General features: G+C 38.5%; 1 protein-coding gene across 2 annotated transcripts in view; it reads left to right on the forward strand.

Moving 5' to 3' along the window:
• Window positions 1-15,225: 15,225 nt before the first annotated feature.
• Window positions 15,226-18,524, forward strand: part of LOC131148507 (uncharacterized) — a 26,872-nt gene continuing 23,573 nt past the window's right edge. The window contains exon 1 of one of the 2 annotated variants that reach the window (XM_058098222.1): window positions 15,226-16,077. In XM_058098222.1, coding sequence (XP_057954205.1) covers window positions 15,382-15,825 — 444 coding nt within the window. In that variant the 5' untranslated portion in view covers window positions 15,226-15,381 and the 3' untranslated portion in view covers window positions 15,826-16,077. The remainder of the gene's footprint in view (window positions 16,078-18,524) is intronic. The other variant, XM_058098224.1, reaches the window with a different exon arrangement.

The raw sequence follows: 18,524 nt of genomic DNA on the forward strand, positions 1-18,524 counted from the left end.
TCACGAGGGGTGACTTGCACCGGGTGTAGGAACCGAGCTATAGTGCACGGAAGATGACTTGCACCGGGTGTAGGAACCCGAGCTATAGTTCATGAGGGGTGACTTGCATCGGGTGTAGGAACCCGAGCTATAGTGCACGGAAGGTGACTTGCACCGGGTGTAGGAACCCGAGCTATAGTTCACGAGGGGTGACTTGCACCGGGTGTAGGAACCCGAGCTATAGTTCACGGAGGATGACTTGCACCGAGTATAGGAACCCGAGCTATAGTTCATGAGGGGTGACTTGCATCGGGTGTAGGAACCCGAGCTATAGTGCACGGAAGGTGACTTGCACCGGGTGTAGGAACCCGAGCTATAGTTTATGAGGGGTGACTTGCATCGGGTGTAGGAACCCGAGCTATAGTGCACGGAAGGTGACTTGCACCAGGTGTAGGAACCCGAACTATAGTTCACGAGGGGTGACTTGCACCGGGTGTAGGAACCCGAGCTATAGTTCACAGAGGATGACTTGCACCGGGTGTAGGAACCCGAGCTATAGTTCATGAGGGGTGACTTGCATCGGGTGTAGGAACCCGAGCTATAGTGCACGGAAGGTGACTTGCACCGGGTGTAGGAACCCGAGCTATAGTTCACGGAGGGTGACTTGCACCGGGTGTAGGAACCCGAGCTATAGTTCACGATGGATGACTTGCACCGGGTGTAGGAACCCGAGCTATAGTTTATGAGGGGTGACTTGCATCGGGTGTAGGAACCCGAGCTATAGTTCACGGACGGTGACTTGCACCGGGTGTAGGAACCCAAGCTATAGTTCACAGAAGGATGACTTGCACCGGGTGTAGGAACCCGAGCTATAGTTCACGGAGGATGACTTGCACCGGGTGTAGGAACCCGAGCTATAGTTCACGAGGGGTGACTTGCACTGGGTGTAGGAACCGGAGCTATAGTTCATGGAGGATGACTTGCACCGGGTGTAGGAATCCGAGCTATAGTTCATGAGGGGTGACTTGCACCGGGTGTAGGAACCCGAGCTATAGTTCACGGAGGATGACTTGCATTGGGTGTAGGAACCCGAGCTATAGTTCACGAGGGGTGACTTGCACTGGGTGTAGGAACCCGAGCTATAGTTCACGGAGGATGACTTGCACCGGGTGTAGGAACCCGAGCTATAGTTCATGAGGGGTGACTTGCACTAGGTGTAGGAACCCGAGCTATAGTTCACGAGGGGTGACTTGCACCGGGTGTAGGAACCCGAGCTATAGTTCACGGAGGGTGACTTGCACCGGGTGTAGGAACCCGAGCTATAGTTCATGAGGGGTGACTTGCACCGGGTGTAGGAACCCGAGCTATAGTTCACGAGGGGTGACTTACACCGGGTGTAGGAACCCGAGCTATAGTTCACAAGGGGTGACTTGCACCGGGTGTAGGAACTCGAGCTATAGTTCACGGAGAGAGACTCGCACCGGGTGTAGGAACCCGAGGAACCCGATAGCAAAATGAAATTTTGAATTGATGATGTATATTTGGGTATAGGATACCGAGAGCCGGAGGAATTTTCAATTTGATGATGAATGCTCAGGTATAGGATCCCGAGAGCAAGATGAAATTTTGAACTGATGATGAATACTCGGGTATAGGATCCCGAGAGCCAGATGAGTTGTTGAATTGACGATGAATACTCAGGTGTAGGATACCGAGAGCTGGATGAATTGTCAATTTGATGATGAATGCTCAGGTATAGGATCCCGAGAGCAAGATGAAATTTTGAACTGATGATGAATACTCGGGTATAGGATCCCGAGAGCCAGATGAGTTGTTGAATTGACGATGAATACTCAAGTGTAGGATACCAAGAGTCAGATGAAATTTTGAATTGATGATCTCGGGTATAGGATCCTAAGAATCATGCGACCTAATTTGGTTCTGAAGGCAGATGCCACAGATTCAAAATGAATGCTAAAATTTGGACTAGGGTCTATTGCCCCAGTTTGGAAGCAAAAGACTTGAATACAACCTGGGCCAGTTGCCCCAGTCTCAGGGTAGATGGATCGATTGGTGCCTGGGCCAGTTGCCCCAACCCCCTTTTTTCTTCTTCCTTTCCCATTTTTTTTTTTAGATGAAACATGGATTGCTTAGACAAGGATGACAAGACAGGTGTGAATGAATGATGTTATGTGGGGATGCATGCATGCAAGGTGTTTGATATGACACTAGAACATGGGGATATGCAGGCATGTTGTATGATATAAAATGTATGCACTTTTCTGTGTAATGCATGAAATACATGACGCTGCATGAACTTTCTTTTTCCAATGTGCCTATAATCAACCGATCAATCTCTAATCTTGACTACGTTGCCCCTGACCTGGTTCCCTCGAAACTTGCCCCAACTGAATGGATTCATAACTGATCTTGACCCAATTTCCTTAATGGAGGCGGTCAACTTGGCTTAAATGAAACTCCATCATAGAATCTATCTAGTTGAATGGATTTATAACAGCTCTTGGCCCTGTTTTCCTATTCATCCAGTCTGATAAGAAGGTGCTTGAATAAGTCCCACTAAAACTCAAGTCGAAACTTGCTCCAAATGAGTTTATCTGCCATTGATCTTGGCCTGGTTGTCAGATTCTTCTTGAATAAGCAGTTTTTTAAAGCTTGACATGACATTTGCCCCAGTTAAATTGACTGATTCTATGTGCATTGTATTTCCTGAACGGGGAACTCCTCTATAAGAAGCACATTAGTGGTTCCAAAACTTTTTGACTATCCATCCCATTGAAATGAGGAATGATTATGCAATTATGACATCAACTTGTGAAATCAAAAGGTCAACCACCCAAAAAGATGTTTTACCATGTTCCAATGCTATTACAAGAAAAATTCATACCAGTATTCAAAAGCCATATGATATTGATGTTAATTTACCAAACTGAATGGCTGATCTTTTCTTCGACTGTCCCAGCTTTATCAATGGCCACCTCTCTTTTTGTTTCATCCTGTTGTGAAACCATTATAAATTTCACCTATTTAAACGTTGCCTTTAGTTTAGTCAAGTTCAACTCATGTTTTGATCTCAAGATGGTCTTTAAGACTCGGGACGAAACGTAGGCTGAGGGATACAGGTTTTCAGAATGAAATGGAAACTAAGGCTCAAAAATACCACCCCAAATAGTGTTTTACGCCCCCAGTTTGAGTTGAGACGTTTTGCAAGATGTTGACCGAACTTGCTATTTACAAGCTGCCTACGTACCTTTTCAGGATCAGGTCATTACGTAGTTCAGACTCGTCATTGAGTCTGACAAATCATTTGAGACAACAATGTATACCAATCTGATCAGGACTTTCATTTGGACTGTAATATAGGCTAGGGGCTATAGGTTAAAGAAGAAAAAGGTTAAATAAGGCTCAAAATCATCATTTTCATCAAGGGTAATTTGGTCAAGGATCACATGCGTAGTATGTCCCTCATTTTCTTTCTTTTTTCTTCTTTCTCTTCCCATTTGCTTTTACTGCTCCCTTTTGTTTTTCTCTTTCATGAAGGGATTTTGTCATTTTTGTTTGGACTTCATTTGGGATGAATCCTTTTAAATTGCCCCAGTGTGGGGTGTGATCCTTTGACAGGTTAATCAATAAATAAATTTTTCAGGCTCAAAAGGGCTTGCAAGAGATTTCTTCTTTGAATTTCTTTTGGGTAGCAGAAAAATGGCCTACCATCATTTTGATAGCCCATTGTTGTCTCATATGACTTGCCAAATGCTAAGAGACCCAACCCAGGTTAACTTTTTGGTGAACTGGCTTTTAAGAAAAGACTAGTTTAACATTCAAGCTCAACTTGGTTAACAATTGGTAAATCAATATTTGGTTCTTTTTAGGGATAACTGGTCAGCCAAAAATGGCCATCTATCATTTGATCAAAACATGAATAGTGAATTGACTTGAAATTCTTGGCACAGCACATGTATTTTATTGAATTCCTTCGAGATTCTTTGTTTTTTCACAACATATGTCTTCATAGGGTGAGGAAAATTGTTTTATCTTCTTCTGATTCCACCTCCCGTGTTTGGTTTTCAAAATTAGCATCACTTTCTGGCTTATGAATATTGGTATTATTATTTTCCTTATCTTTACACGAAACATCAGCAAACAAATTTTTGGTCAACTGAACTCAAGACACAAGTGATATGAGAAAATGCATAATTCAATTTATTGGTGAAAGGGAAATTGTCCGAGACAATAGTGTCGACAGACTGCCAGAAGATAGGGAATTAAAATGACATCATCACATGAAACAAACTGGATAATCAAAAACTTGCCCCTTGTGTACTTTTTCTCCCTTTGGGCTCCTTATGAGAACTCTAGGATTCATAACTTCACATATTCTTTTGCCTGACCTTGGCTCCCAGTCCTTCGTACAACATATTAACCATTTCTTCCCCCGTGATTGGGTAAGGGATCACTCTGGGCTCTTGGCTGCTTATCATCAAAGACCAACCAACCGGCATCCCTCAAAGACTGTACCTTGTGTTTAAATGTCCAACAACGGTCAACGGTGTGACCTGGAGAATTGGAGTGATACGCGCACTTAGCATCCGGGTCATACCATTGTGGTAGGGGGTGTCGTACAGCTATTCCAGGGATTGTTGAAATAAGCCTTCTTTCGAGCAATTGGGGGAACAATTCCGAATAGGACATGGGAACTGGTTCCACCCTATTAGGACCATATCTCTGTGTCTGAACATTTTTCTGTGTGAGCGTAGGCCCATAGGGAACAAACTGAGACCCTGTGCCTGTATGTGCTATCTGGTTAACAAGATTTCCTCTAAATCCTTGGTTATGACCTCTTTGGTATTATCGCCCTTGAATCATATGAGTTTCATCATTCTTCTTCCTTTTTGTCCATTTCTTGTCCGAACCGGTTTCTTTGCCACTACTCTTAGCTTTTTCGAATTTAATGGTTGTTTCGATTCTCTCTCCGGTAGAAACAATGCCCATGAAGTCATGGGGAGTTGCTCCTAAAAGATGCCCAAAATAGGGATCTTTCAATGTATTCACGAATAGGGAGATAGCTTCCCTATCTTCCACCGGAGGGCTCACTTGGATGGACATGTCCCTCCATCTATATGCATATTCTCTGAATGTTTCATTAGGTTTCATTTGCATGCTTTGCAGGGTTATACGATCAGGTGCCATTTCTATCACATGGCGGTACTGAGCTATAAATAAATTTTCCAGATCTTTCCAAGTACGGATTCGAGCTCGATCCTGCTGAATGTACCATCTGATAGCCGCTCCAGTCAAGCTATCTTGGAAATATTGGATAAGAATATTATCATCACCACCATGCGCAACCATCTTATGTAAGTACATCCCCAAGTGAGCTAGTGGACATTCGGACCCACTAAACATCGTAAAATTCGGGACTTCGCGCTTTGGGGGTAAGATCAAATTTGGCATCAGACGAGAATTGAAAGCATCCGACGAACCAGACATGTTTGCTTTTTGCATAGTTTGCAGCTGTTCTTCCCAAACTTCATTCTTATGATTCATTTCTTGACGAGGTATCTACTCTTTGCCCCTTTCTTCAGTTATTCTCTCTTCTTGAATATCAGGATAGATAAAAGGCGGAACTTGGACATCGCTCACCGGTTGGGGTCTCAAGTCTTAAGTTGCTAGGATAAATGTGTGCAGGCTTAAACCTAGACCCGACAACGACTCCATCGATCGTGGTTTGAATGAAGGCTTGTTTTCAACTGCCTGCTTTGGATGCTGTGTAGTTTTGCTCCACGAGGGGGCTACCTTCTCCATCTGATCCTTAATCTTTTGCACATCTTGATGGACATCTTCATGATTCGGTGCGGGATAGCTTATCTGACCTTCTAGATCCTTCCACATGATTCTAACCTTTTTCCAGGAACTTAAAAAAAAATGTATAGGGACCGTTCTGTTTCGCCTGCTTTTGAAATACTGGATCTTGATTTCACCACCTTGGTACACTAGTTTTACAGAAAAATGGGGATATGATTACCAACTCATTAGAGATGACTATGCATGCATGGTTATGAAGTTAAACATGGAATGATTATGTTATGCAAAGGGTGTTTATTCATGGGTGTACCTAGTGCACAAATACATAACAATAGGGAGATTAACATGTATGCAACCTATCATGCATAGCTATGCGTGTGAAATTATGCATGAATGCATGGATGCCATGAATGTTTGTGCATGGATGTAACTAGTGCAATTACTCATACAAATAGAGATATGAACATGCATGTGACCTATCGTGCATGATTACGTGCGAAATTATGCATGAATGCATGGATGTAACTAGTGCAATTACTCATGCAAATAGAGATATGAACATGCATGTGACCTATCGTGCATGATTACGTGTGAAATTATGCATGAATGCATGGATGCAATGAATGTTTGTGCATGGATGTAACTAGTGCAATTACTCATACAAATAAAGATATGAACATGCATGTGACCTATCGTGCATGATTAGGTGTGAAATTATGCATAAATGCAGGGATGCAATGTAACCTAACTAACTACTTTGTCAGCATTCTAGGAAAAATCCCACTAATGAGAGATTTTAAGACAATCATTGATAGGCCACAATTTCAATTCAATTCTTCCCTTAATCATTCTTTTCCTTGATGACGGTCCATGTACCTTAGATTCTATGAAGGGTCAAATTATGATCTGAGGTTGGGGTTGACCCAGGTTGGTCAACCCATTGGATTTTAGTGTGCACTTGGGCCTCAAGTATTTTAAAATATGGGCTTCAATATATTTCATGATGGGATCAGACCCTAATTTTAAAAAAGACTTGGGCTTGGCTTGCTTAGAAAATATTGGCCCAGATTTTCTTGGGTAATAGGGCCGAAGCCCATTTATGGAAATCTAGATTTGACCCATTTTGAAAATCAGGCCTGGGCCGAGTTTTTACTTAGGAAAAGGTTGGGCCTATACTTGTTATTTCTGAAAAAATTGGGCCCGAGTTATTTGAAAAGGGTTGGGCCGACCCATATTTTAAAATGCTTGGGCCAAGTGCTTCATTTTTTTGAAAGGATGAGCCTTGGTCTCATTATTGGACTTTTTCTGAATACTGACTAAGTAGTATGTATATCTAAAATAGATGTCAAATGTATCATATAATACAAAGTATCTCATATCATATATACAACACACTATACATGGAGAAGAATGTGGCTCCTATCCCAACCCAGGGTAGGTACGTATATATAGGGTCCTTCATGGCTCTATCCTAGTTAGGGAAGACTATAGACAAGTATGTGTGGGTAAGCTCTAATCCCTATATACAAAGGTTCCCAATCTAACCTCCATCCTCACCCAAAAGGGGTTTGGACAAAGTTTAAACTGAGTGGAGTGGTTCGCGGGTCCCACAAGCCCTGCCACGTGGGGACAAACGCTATTACACTCTTATCTAATCCTAGCAAGGAAAGCTCGGGTATAGAGCGTGAGAGTGTGTGAATTTAAATTTAACCTAATCCCGCTATCCCCACATTTATTCACATGCTATAAACAATATGGAAACAAGATATCTACCATTAATGTATTTATTCACAAGATATGGAAACATATTACCTGTCATTAACATGTTGATTCTAAAAAATTTGGAAACAAAAACTAAGGAAACAAAATATTTATGACTAGTATACAAAATATCTATAATTAATATGCTTATTCACAATATCTATAATTAATATGCTTATTCAGATCATTTAGAAACAAAATATCTACAATTAATGCTCAACAAATTAAGAAACAAAATATTTTTAATTAATTGAGGTTATTTTCAAATTATGGAAGTAAAATATTTACAATTAATCAAGGTTATTTATGAATTACTATATTTACAAAATAAGGAGTAATTAAAAGATTTATTAAATTTAAACTTGGGATAATTTTCAATTAATTAATGGCTCGACTCTCTAAAGTCCCCAGCGGAGTCGCCAAGCTGTCGCGACTTCCCGTGAGCGCGTGTGCCCCAGGCGGCGAAATTAAAAATCATTTTTATTTGTAAGGAAAAACATGGTGTAGGAGTCGCCACTAACCTTTAGTGCGGTTAGAACACATGATTACTACCCCGTTAGGGGTAGAATCGGTCTACATTACCAGAGTTAGGCTCGGGAGTTCGGTTACGCGAGGGGAAGGTACGAGCACCCCCTACGCGCCCGTTCTTACGAACGGTACCTAATTAATTTAAAATTATCCCTAAGTTAATCTAATAATTCTTTAAATTACTACTTTTTTATGAATTTATAAGTACATGTAAAAAATAAATAAATAAATAAATATATACATATATATATTCCCTCAAAGCTTAGGGTACGTGATGCCCGAAGACTCATACCCCCCCCCCCCGGCATTAAAATCATAGGGATAAAAAAAATCAAAAATAATTTACAAAAATAGCTCCCAGATTTATTTTCAAAATTTATAGATTTTTCATAAATAATTCAAAATATTTACCAAATTCTTTGGGAGGTTTCAATACATGATAATAGGATAATAAACTAAGATATTAAACTACCACAATACATATAATTAGCAATAAAACACCATATACTATATATATGAAGATACTAAAGATACTAAAACAATACCATATATATTAGAACACTAAAAAAAATATACACTAATAATAATACAAAACATAATAATAATAATAATAATATAGAATAAGATACTAAACTTAATATAGTACTGAAATATGCCAATATTCTTAATATGAACGTGTGATCTAAGAATACTAAATATAACAACATACTTAATATAACATTATACTCATATACACCATATAACAATATAACAATGTACACTATAGGAATATTCGCTACAACAATAACAATATAACAATACGACAATAATATAACAATATAACAATATATATAAATATATACAATATGGAAATAATTAAAGAAACAAATCAATCCTACAATTAAAATGTAAACTATACAATATGGAAACAAATCAATTCTAAAATTAGTATGTAATTACACAATTATGAGTATAACAACAAAGTAATGAAATTAGGGAAACAATCAATTCTAAAATCAATATGTAGATATGCAAGGATAAATATGGGAACAAATAAGCTTAAGCAATAATATAAAATGATAAAGATGGAAGCAATAATAAAATAATGATCAAGAATACCCTAAATAATTTTGCAAGTAAATGAAATAATCACATTACACATTAAATAATACAATAATAATAATAAAAAAACCCTAAATAATTACACAATCAAATAAGATAAATATATTACCCATTAAATGTCACAATATCAATAAATAAATAAAAACCCGAAATAATTATACAAGCAAATAAGGTGCACATATTACCCATTAAATATTACAATAAAAACAAAGAACCGAAAATAAGCATATAAGCCAATAAGATAAATATATTACACATTGAATATTATAATGACAACAAAATAAACCCTAAAACACTAACATATTACATATTGAAATTAACAATAATGATAAAAACCCTAAATATAATACAAGCAAATAGAATGACTATTACATATTCAATGTTACAAAATCAACAAAGAAATCATGAATAAATATACAAACCAACTAAATACATTGCACTTAAAATATTATAATATTAACACGACAAAAACCATAAATAAATATTCAAGACAATAATTGCATTTCAAATATTAACAATAAAACATAAATAAATACAGACCTATTACCAAAAGTATTACAACATTAAAACACATAAATAATATTACAACATAAAAAAAAAAAGGCTTACTATAATAATAGTAAATAACTTATATGTGCAGTGCCTGCTATGTGCAGGAATCTGGGTAGGGGTTCCGTGTATGTGTGTGTGTGTGGGTGTTCAATGTGTGTGTGTGTTATGTGTACGTGTGCAGGGACTTACAGAGGGGGGGGGTACAGCCGGGAGACGATGAGGATGTGGTGTTGAGGGAGGCTGCTCGTGGGTGTTGCAGAGTGGTAGAGCAGAGGAGAGCAGTTGAGAGAACAGCCGGCTGGCAGCAGGCTTGCAGAGTGCTCCGGCGGCTGTGGTGTCGGCGGCGGATGGGTGGTGCTACGGCGGTGAGGAAGGGTGGCCGGGGTTTGCTGGCCTGCTGCCGGTGTGATGGAGCAGAGCTCGGGTTAGCGGATGGTGCTGCCGGAGCTGGGCTGTGATGGTGTTGCCGAAGACTGGAGAGGTTGCAGATGATGGGGGATTTGCTGAGGGAGTTCTCGGCTGTAGTGGCCGGCCGGAGTTGCGGAGGACCCGGAGGATGGCTGGACAGCGGCGGCAGGAGAGTTGCAGAGAGTCTTTGCGGATGGTTGCACCTCACTGTGGGGTTGAGTGGTCGTGGAGAAAGATATGGAGGAGGCTGTAGAGGAGTTGCAGAGCTGTGCGCAGCGCCACCCCGGCTGTGGCTTTGAAGAGAAGAAGAGGTCCTTATAAAAAAACTTTTAGAAACCCTAACTCATTTCTTTTCCTTTTTGGGTTTTTTTTGTATTTTATGGTATTTTTTCTTTTGGAAATAATATATATGAGTATAACTACTATTATGGTAATAAGGAAATAATAATAATAATAAGGTAAAAATAATAATAATAATAATAATAATAATAATAATAATAATAATAATAATAATAAAGTGAATATGGAAATAGTGTTAATAATAAAAACAATAATAATAATAATAATAATAATAATAATAATAATAATAATAAAGGTAAATATAGTGGTAAAAATAACAAAAAATTAAAAAACAAAAATAATAATAATAAAAATAATAGTGATAATAAGCCACTTATAACACTATAGGAAAATAACAACAATATAATAATAGTAATAATAATAAATTACTTATATCAATATGGGAAAATAAATAATAACAATATAATAATAGTAATAATAATAAATTACTTATATCAATATAGGAAAATAACAACAATATAATAATAGTAATAATAATAAATTACTTATATCAATATGGGAAAATAAATAATAATAATATAATAATAGTAATAATGATAAATTACTTATATCAATATAGGAAAATAATAATAATAAAATAATAGTAATAATAATAAATTACTTATATCAATATGGAAAAATAATTAACAATAATAATAATAGTGAAAAATAAAAATAATAATAATAGTGTAAATAACAACAATAGAAATAATAATAATAATAATATTGGGCCTGGGTAAAAATGGGGTGTCTACAACCTACTCGTCGATTATTTTGATCCGTTCCATCGCGAAGCTCCTTTTTTTCTATTTCACAGGTCGGTGGTTGGGGTTGACCTGCAACCTGTGCTCTATCACAGCAGGGTCGATGCCGGGCATGTCTGCAGCCGACCATGCGAACAAATTAGCAAATTCATCCAAGAGTTCAGTTAGCTCCGCTTTCAAGGTGTCGGGCAAGTGATTCCTGATCTGTATACTTCTCTCCTGGTGGCCTTGCAGTGGTATGTGCTTGATATCTTCGTGTAATGTACTGATATGGGGATACTCCCCTCTGACTTCTAGATCTTCCACCGTTAGAGCTTTTTTGGCCCCCATCTTCCCTTTCAAGGCCATTACATAGCAACTCCGAGCAGCGGCCTGATCTCCCTTGGCAGATCCTATTCCTTGTGGTGTAGGGAATTTAACTTTGAGGTGGTATGTGGACGTTACCGCCCGAACTGCGTTAAGGAAAGGGCGACCCAAGATGACATTGTATACCGAAGGTCGATCAACCACCAGGAATTCTGTCAACGTAGTTACCTGCTGCAGGGTCGTCCCTATTGTTACCGGTAACGTGATTGTTCCCAAGGGGTGAACGGTGTCTCCTCCAAATCCTACCAAGGGGGTCGAGACGGGCTTCAGTCGTTCCTTGCCGATCTTCATCCCGACCAAAACCGACTAGAACATGATGTTGGCCGAGCTCCCGTTGTCTATCAGTATGCGTCTGACCATGTAATTGGCCACGAGTAGGGAGAGCACTAATGCGTCATCATGCGGTTGCTGCCCTCCTTCTTCGTCTCCGCTGTCAAAGGTTATGACGTCATCTCTCTTGTTTTGTTTGCTACTGGTTTCCCCCTTCTCCATCGTCAGCACCTGTTTAGCATATCTTTTGTGTGCACTCCCGCTATCTCCTCCACTTGCAGATCCTCCGAAGATCACCGCAATTTTCCCAATAACCTGCTCTTCCTTCTCTTTTGCGCCATGCCTCCTCTGCTCGAGCGGTTCCCTTTCTAGATTTTCTTTCTTGATAAACTTTGACAGATGTTCCCTTCTTATTAGGACCTCGATTTCTTTCTTCAGTTAAATGCATTCTTCTGTGTCATGGCCGTGATCCCTATGGAATGCGCAGAACTTGGACATGTTCCGCTTGTGTAAAGGCATTCACATAGGTTCAGGCCACGAGACGTAGTCCTTCTTTTTTATCTACATCAGTAACTCTGAGCGCGGTACATTTAGGGGTGTGTAGGTGGAGAACTTGTCATGCTGTCCTCTCATCTTTCGACCCGTTTGCAGCGCACTAGTTTCATGCCTTTTTACAGATCTATAGGTGTCTCCAGATTCTCTGTTATTGTTTCCCCTTTTCCGCTCTATGCGATTTCCTCTCGTATCCATCATCTCCTCCAGGTTTATGTATTTCTCTACTCAGATCATTAACTCCCCCATGTCCACCGGTGGTTTTTTCCCTAGGGAGTATAAGAAGCTTTCGGGTTGGAGAGCTGTTGTCAAGGTGGCCAAAGCTACCCCCATATCTAAGTTGTGGATTTCTAGGGTCACTGTGTTGAACCGATGTATGAAGTTCTTTAGAGTTTCCCGCTCCCCTTGCACCATACTCATTAGATGGCCTGTTGTTTTAGCAACTTTTCGGCTGCTAAGGAAGTGGCCGGTGAACATTTTCTCCATTTCTTGGAAGGAACCGACAGATCTTGGTCGAAGAGTTCGATACCAATCTTTGGCAGTACCCTTTAGGGTCATAGCAAAAGCTCTACACATGATGGCGTCAGGAGCCCCTTGCAACTGCATCAACATTTTGAAATTGTCTAGGTGATCAATGGGGTCAAACAAACCTTCGTATCTTTCAAAGGTGGACATCTTGAATCTACTGGGCAATGGAGCTTCCATGATGTCTTTGTTGAATGGAGGCTCTGAGGACCTTAGGGATGCTTCCCCATAGTAGGGCCTGGTTCTGCCCTCCTTCATCATCTTCTCTATGTAATCTATCTTCTTTATTCTTTCCTCGAGTTCAGTGGATCTTTGTTGGTTGACGTCCACGCTATTTGCATCTTCTACCTTCTTATTGAGGTGAGTTCTCTCTTCTTTCTCCACTGGTTCGTTAGCTTGCTTGTTTGCGCTAGGATTCTCTTGCGGTTGGGGAAGGACGTGCCCTTCTTGACTCTTCTATTGTAAGAGTTGGTTGAGCATGTCCTTTATTTCCTTCTGGAAAGCGAGGAACTCCTCCCTACTGACACCCGATGATTTTGCAGAGGTGGATTGGATGGATTGGGATGGTACTTTTGTATCAGGGAATGAGGTAGAATTGCGTGAAGTCGGCATTGCTGGAATGTTGAAAGTCGAGAGCAAGATAATATTGCCTCCTAAAAGTAACTTTCCCATAGACGGCACCAACTGTTGCGGGGTAAAAATAGTGGGGATCCTCCTTCGACTCTCATTGACTTGAAAGAGGAAGAGAAGAAAGGCTTAGAGAACCCGGGGTGTACTCCGGGGGATCTCTCCGATGCCTAAGTAAGAGAAAGGCTTTTAGGGAGGCTAAATGCAACAGTAGAGTAGTATTTTGTCACTTACCTTTGCCTGTACTCCAAATCCCTTCTTATAGGAGCTTGAGTTGACCGCCGGTTGGCTCGGATTTATTGCACGAGGGCGTGAATCGCTCTCCAACCATAAGTGCGTGCGCCTATTACTTGATTATTAAGGGCGTTGGCGTGCATCTCTCCTCTTCTTTATTAGGTCAAAGTTAATCACTCGTCAGAATGTCAGACCCGGAGAAAGTGCGAGACAGGCGTTGACCTGCCCTTATTAGTGTGATTTATTATGGGCATATCATATATATATATATATATATATAATATAAAAAATAATATTAATACAATACTATATATAATATAATATTGCATAAATCTAAAAAGTAATATTAGTATTATGACATCAATGACTATAAATATATAATAATATACTACATATTATAATATAAAATATGTTAAACATTATTATTAGTATTTGGTTTAGAGGTCCTTGTTTTGTGTTGATTTGATTGGTTTTGTAATTTTATTTTAGCTGGATGTTGGTGTTGCTATTTGGGAGGCCTTTAAAGGTTTGTCTTTTGTCCCTCCCTTTAAATATCTTGTAATCACGATATTCTTTCGCCAAAAGTGAGGATTTATCGATAAATAAATGGAGGTCCCATCCTTTTTTAAAATAATAATAATAATAATAATACATAAAAAGTTATAGAATAATATTAAATTATAAAATACTATGATGTAATTGTGGTATGATTACTTATTTATTATATTATTATGTATAACTTATAATAAGATAAAATTAATATTATTAACGTCTTTAATATAAATATGTAATAGTAAATTTTCATAATTATATAATAAGAAATAAAAATAAATTATTATTTGCAATAAAATATAATGCTATGGTTGTTGTTTTATTAAATTATTATTTTATATTAAATAATAAATTATGTTATTGTTTTATAATATATGAGATTTTTATTTACATTTAATATATTACATATTAAAATATAATATTTATAAAACATAAGATGATAATAATAATAATAATAATAATAAAAATAAATATGATAAAATATAACAAGCAAAGTATAATCAAGTGCTTGATTATCAAAATGATTTTATTGTAAAAGATTATTTATTTTATAACTTAATAAATTATATTATATAACAATTATACTTATAATATTATTATTTCATATTAAATTAATTAAATAAATTTTATATACTATCTAGACTTATTTTCTATTCCTAAATATATAAATACCGACTATTATGATACATTTCATTTTCAATTCTATTTTTAATTTTAATAAATTTTAATTTCAATTTGAATATCCATCTCAACACAACTAAATAAATTTGAACTTGAAGACAGGGAGATATTTTTAAATTTTGAAGCCGGTCCCAACTTCTCAACTCTGCCTTCTAACATTTTAAACTCGTAAAAGCAGCTCCTCAGAATTCAGAACCCCCTGCCTCAACGGTTATCACTGGAGAGCAGCCACCCAGAGCGAGAGAGAGAGAGAGAGAGATTGAAGAGAGACCCATAACCCTCCAACCTCCCGAAGCACCAGCACTCAGCCAGAGGTGCCATGGGCGACTTCTCCGCCAGCAGCATCCACCGTTCCCGCCTCCACGACTGCCACGGCGACGCACTCATCCGCCATCGCGTCGACTCGCCGCAATCCGTCTTGGACCCCTTGCTCTCTTCCATGGCCGGCCTCAGCTTCACGCGTCATCCCCTCCAAGATCCGCGCGGCCGCAAGATCACCAAGAAAGGAACGCGTACCGTGGAGGACTCAATTCCCCGTGGCTCCCGGCGCAGTGCGATTGCCTCATCCGATTTTACTCCGCCAGCCCCGATCGTGGTGAAGAGGCGGCGATTCACAACCCTCATCGATGACGATGACTGCGGAATGGATGACGGAGATGCAACGCCTGGGGTCGCAAGAAAGCTTTGGGACCTCCTTGATAAGGTGGCTTCGGAGAGCGCCGATCCTAAGGAAGAGAGGCAGGGGTACTCCATTGAACCATAAACTGAAAACGAAGACGAAGTACTTCCTGCGAAAATAATTAGGGTTTCCTCGCGATTATCCACGCTAAGGAGTGGTTGGTTCTGTATACGGTCGGTGAATTCTTTTGTCTCGACGAAATTGAAGAGCATCGCATTAGGTTGTCTGAAAATTCTTTCCCTTCCTCTCCATTTTATGTCATAAAATGTTGTAAAGACACTCTTTGGTTGTCTGTTTCTCGGCGCGCCCAAATTAAGAAATTTTTTGGATGTTGGGGTAAAAAATTTTGTTAATGTGGATTTACTGTGAAATTTTGATGTTGATTCAATTTGCTGATTTTTCTTATTGTTTTTAAATCAAAAGTCCATGTTTTGTTTCTTTAACATATTGCGAGTTACAAGCTGGTTTTGGAGGAGGAGGAGGAGGAAGAAGAAGAAGAAGAAGAAGAAGCATGTTTGTTGATTCTATTTTTTTGGATGTTTGAGCAAAAAGTCATTTGGACGCATTGAGAAATTCAGGTTGATTCTGCTGATTTGAAATTTTATTGAGCAATAAATTTGAAGACTTGCTGATTTTGCTTATACTTTTTTTAAGTATAAAGTAGTTGCTTGTTGATGATAGAACTTTGAACTGCTTGTTGAAATACTTAAAACCAGCCCTCATGTGCCTCTGGGAGATAAATAAAATACTAGTAATGATTGAAGTTTAATTTGTTGAATAAAATACTTTTTGTGCATATAAATTTATTCTGTTGATTTCCAAAACACTAGTTTTAATATTGAAATAACTTGTGTTTTTGTGTTATTCAAATGACTTGCAATTGGGTAGGGGTGGCAAAACGGGCGGGCGGGCCGGGTCCGGGCGGGTCGCCAGCAGGCCGGGTCATAAACGGATCGGGTCTTTAACGGGTCAAGGTTAAACGGGTGCCAATCATATAAACCCTAACCCGCCCGTTTAATAAACGGGCGGGTTGCGGGTTACCCATTTAAAAAAATATATTATTTTAAAATTTTAAAACCCCAAATAAAACACATCTCTATCTTATTTATTTAAAAAATTAAAGCCCCAAATTACAGCTCACGGTTGAAGGGCCCAGAAGGGGTATCAAGCTTCCTCACTCTCTCTCTCTCTCTCAGCTTCCTCACTTATCAGATTCAAACAAATCTCTCTCTCTCTCGGCTTCCTCAATCCTCACTTATCAGATTCAAACAAAATCAGTAAACCACTAAGCCAGTAAAGCCTGAATGACCACAAGTCAGCTAGAGACGGAGACGAAAATTGGGATGGAGACGACGGTGAGTCCGGAGAATGAGCAGATCTGTTATGGCAGATCAGACCAGAGATGAGTGGAGAACTGCGAAGTCGAAGTTCGAACTGACCTGTCACCTACGAGGTTGTGAGGTTGCGATTGCGAGAGTAAAGAGCGAGAGTCGAGGGCTTGAGAGGCGAGAGGATATGCCGTAGGAGAGGAGACTATTTACGAGAGAGAGGCGAAGCCGTGGAGTCGGGATTGGGATTTTGTGGGAGAGGGAAGGATATTGTAACTCTGCAAGTCTGCAACCAGATGATGATTGATGAAGATGGCCGCCCATCTCCCACGCGATGAAGCAGAAGGGACGAGGGTAGTGAAAGCCAACAGGAGGCAGCCGCGGCCACAAGGAAATTTAGGGTTTAAGGTTAATGTGTAATATATATATATATATATAGGAATAGGAGCCAAATAAACGGATCACCCGTTGGGTGACCTGGCCCAAACCCGGTTGACCCATTTATAAACGGGTCAACCCGTGACCCGCCCATTTATTAAATGGGTTGACTTTCTTAAACCCGAACCCATTTAAAACGGACGGGTCCGGGTGACCCAACGGGTTATGACCCGTTTTGCCACCCCTACAATTGGGTTTGTATGAAAAATATTTTGAGATGCATCCATAAGAAGCTTCATAAGAAGTGATGTAGAAATCTTTAGAAACATTGTGAGAAACATCAACATAAGCATTTCCAAAAGTACTATATTGTATCGGTTATCTAAAAATTTGAGAAAATAAATTAATTTTTGTTTGAATTTGAATTATTATAATTTCCTTCCTAAGAAATTATTTTTAAAGGATTATTTTGTGATTGGATGATTTTCAAATTATATAGACTTTGTTTTTTTTTTGTGTTCCATTCTTCCTTCGAACTCTTTTTTTTTTTGTGTTCTTATAAGCTGCAAATTTGAATTTAAATTGTATTATTCATCAAATATGGTTGTTGGCTCTTGAAGTAAGTTTTTTCTTGTTTCACTTCGTCATTATTTTGAATTAATTCTAATTGTTGGCAACTAGACATTGACTCTTGGTTAAAATAATTTTCACAAGAAAATAGTACCAACATTATTTGTTGTTGTTCATTTATTTTATATAAATATAGTAAAAATAAAAAATTAGCTATTATTTATGTAACTTTTTTAAAATTTAATTACAAAATTTTAAAAATTTAATTACAAAATTAAAATTATTTTTACAACTAAATGGGCCTAAAAAAATTATAAATATCAATTTCATTTATGAGATAATATTTGCACTCTAAAAATACCAATGACACTTTTAAGGAAAAAATAATGAATTTATTCTCACACAATAAAATGACGAATTTATTCTTTATTTTTTAATCCTGTCACTTCTAAGGAAAATTAAAAAAAAAAAAAAGATTAAAAGTTGATAAAATGTCATTTTCTTTTA

Source organism: Malania oleifera, chromosome 2 (assembly GCF_029873635.1).
Source record: "Malania oleifera isolate guangnan ecotype guangnan chromosome 2, ASM2987363v1, whole genome shotgun sequence".
Classification (NCBI taxonomy): domain Eukaryota; kingdom Viridiplantae; phylum Streptophyta; class Magnoliopsida; order Santalales; family Ximeniaceae; genus Malania; species Malania oleifera.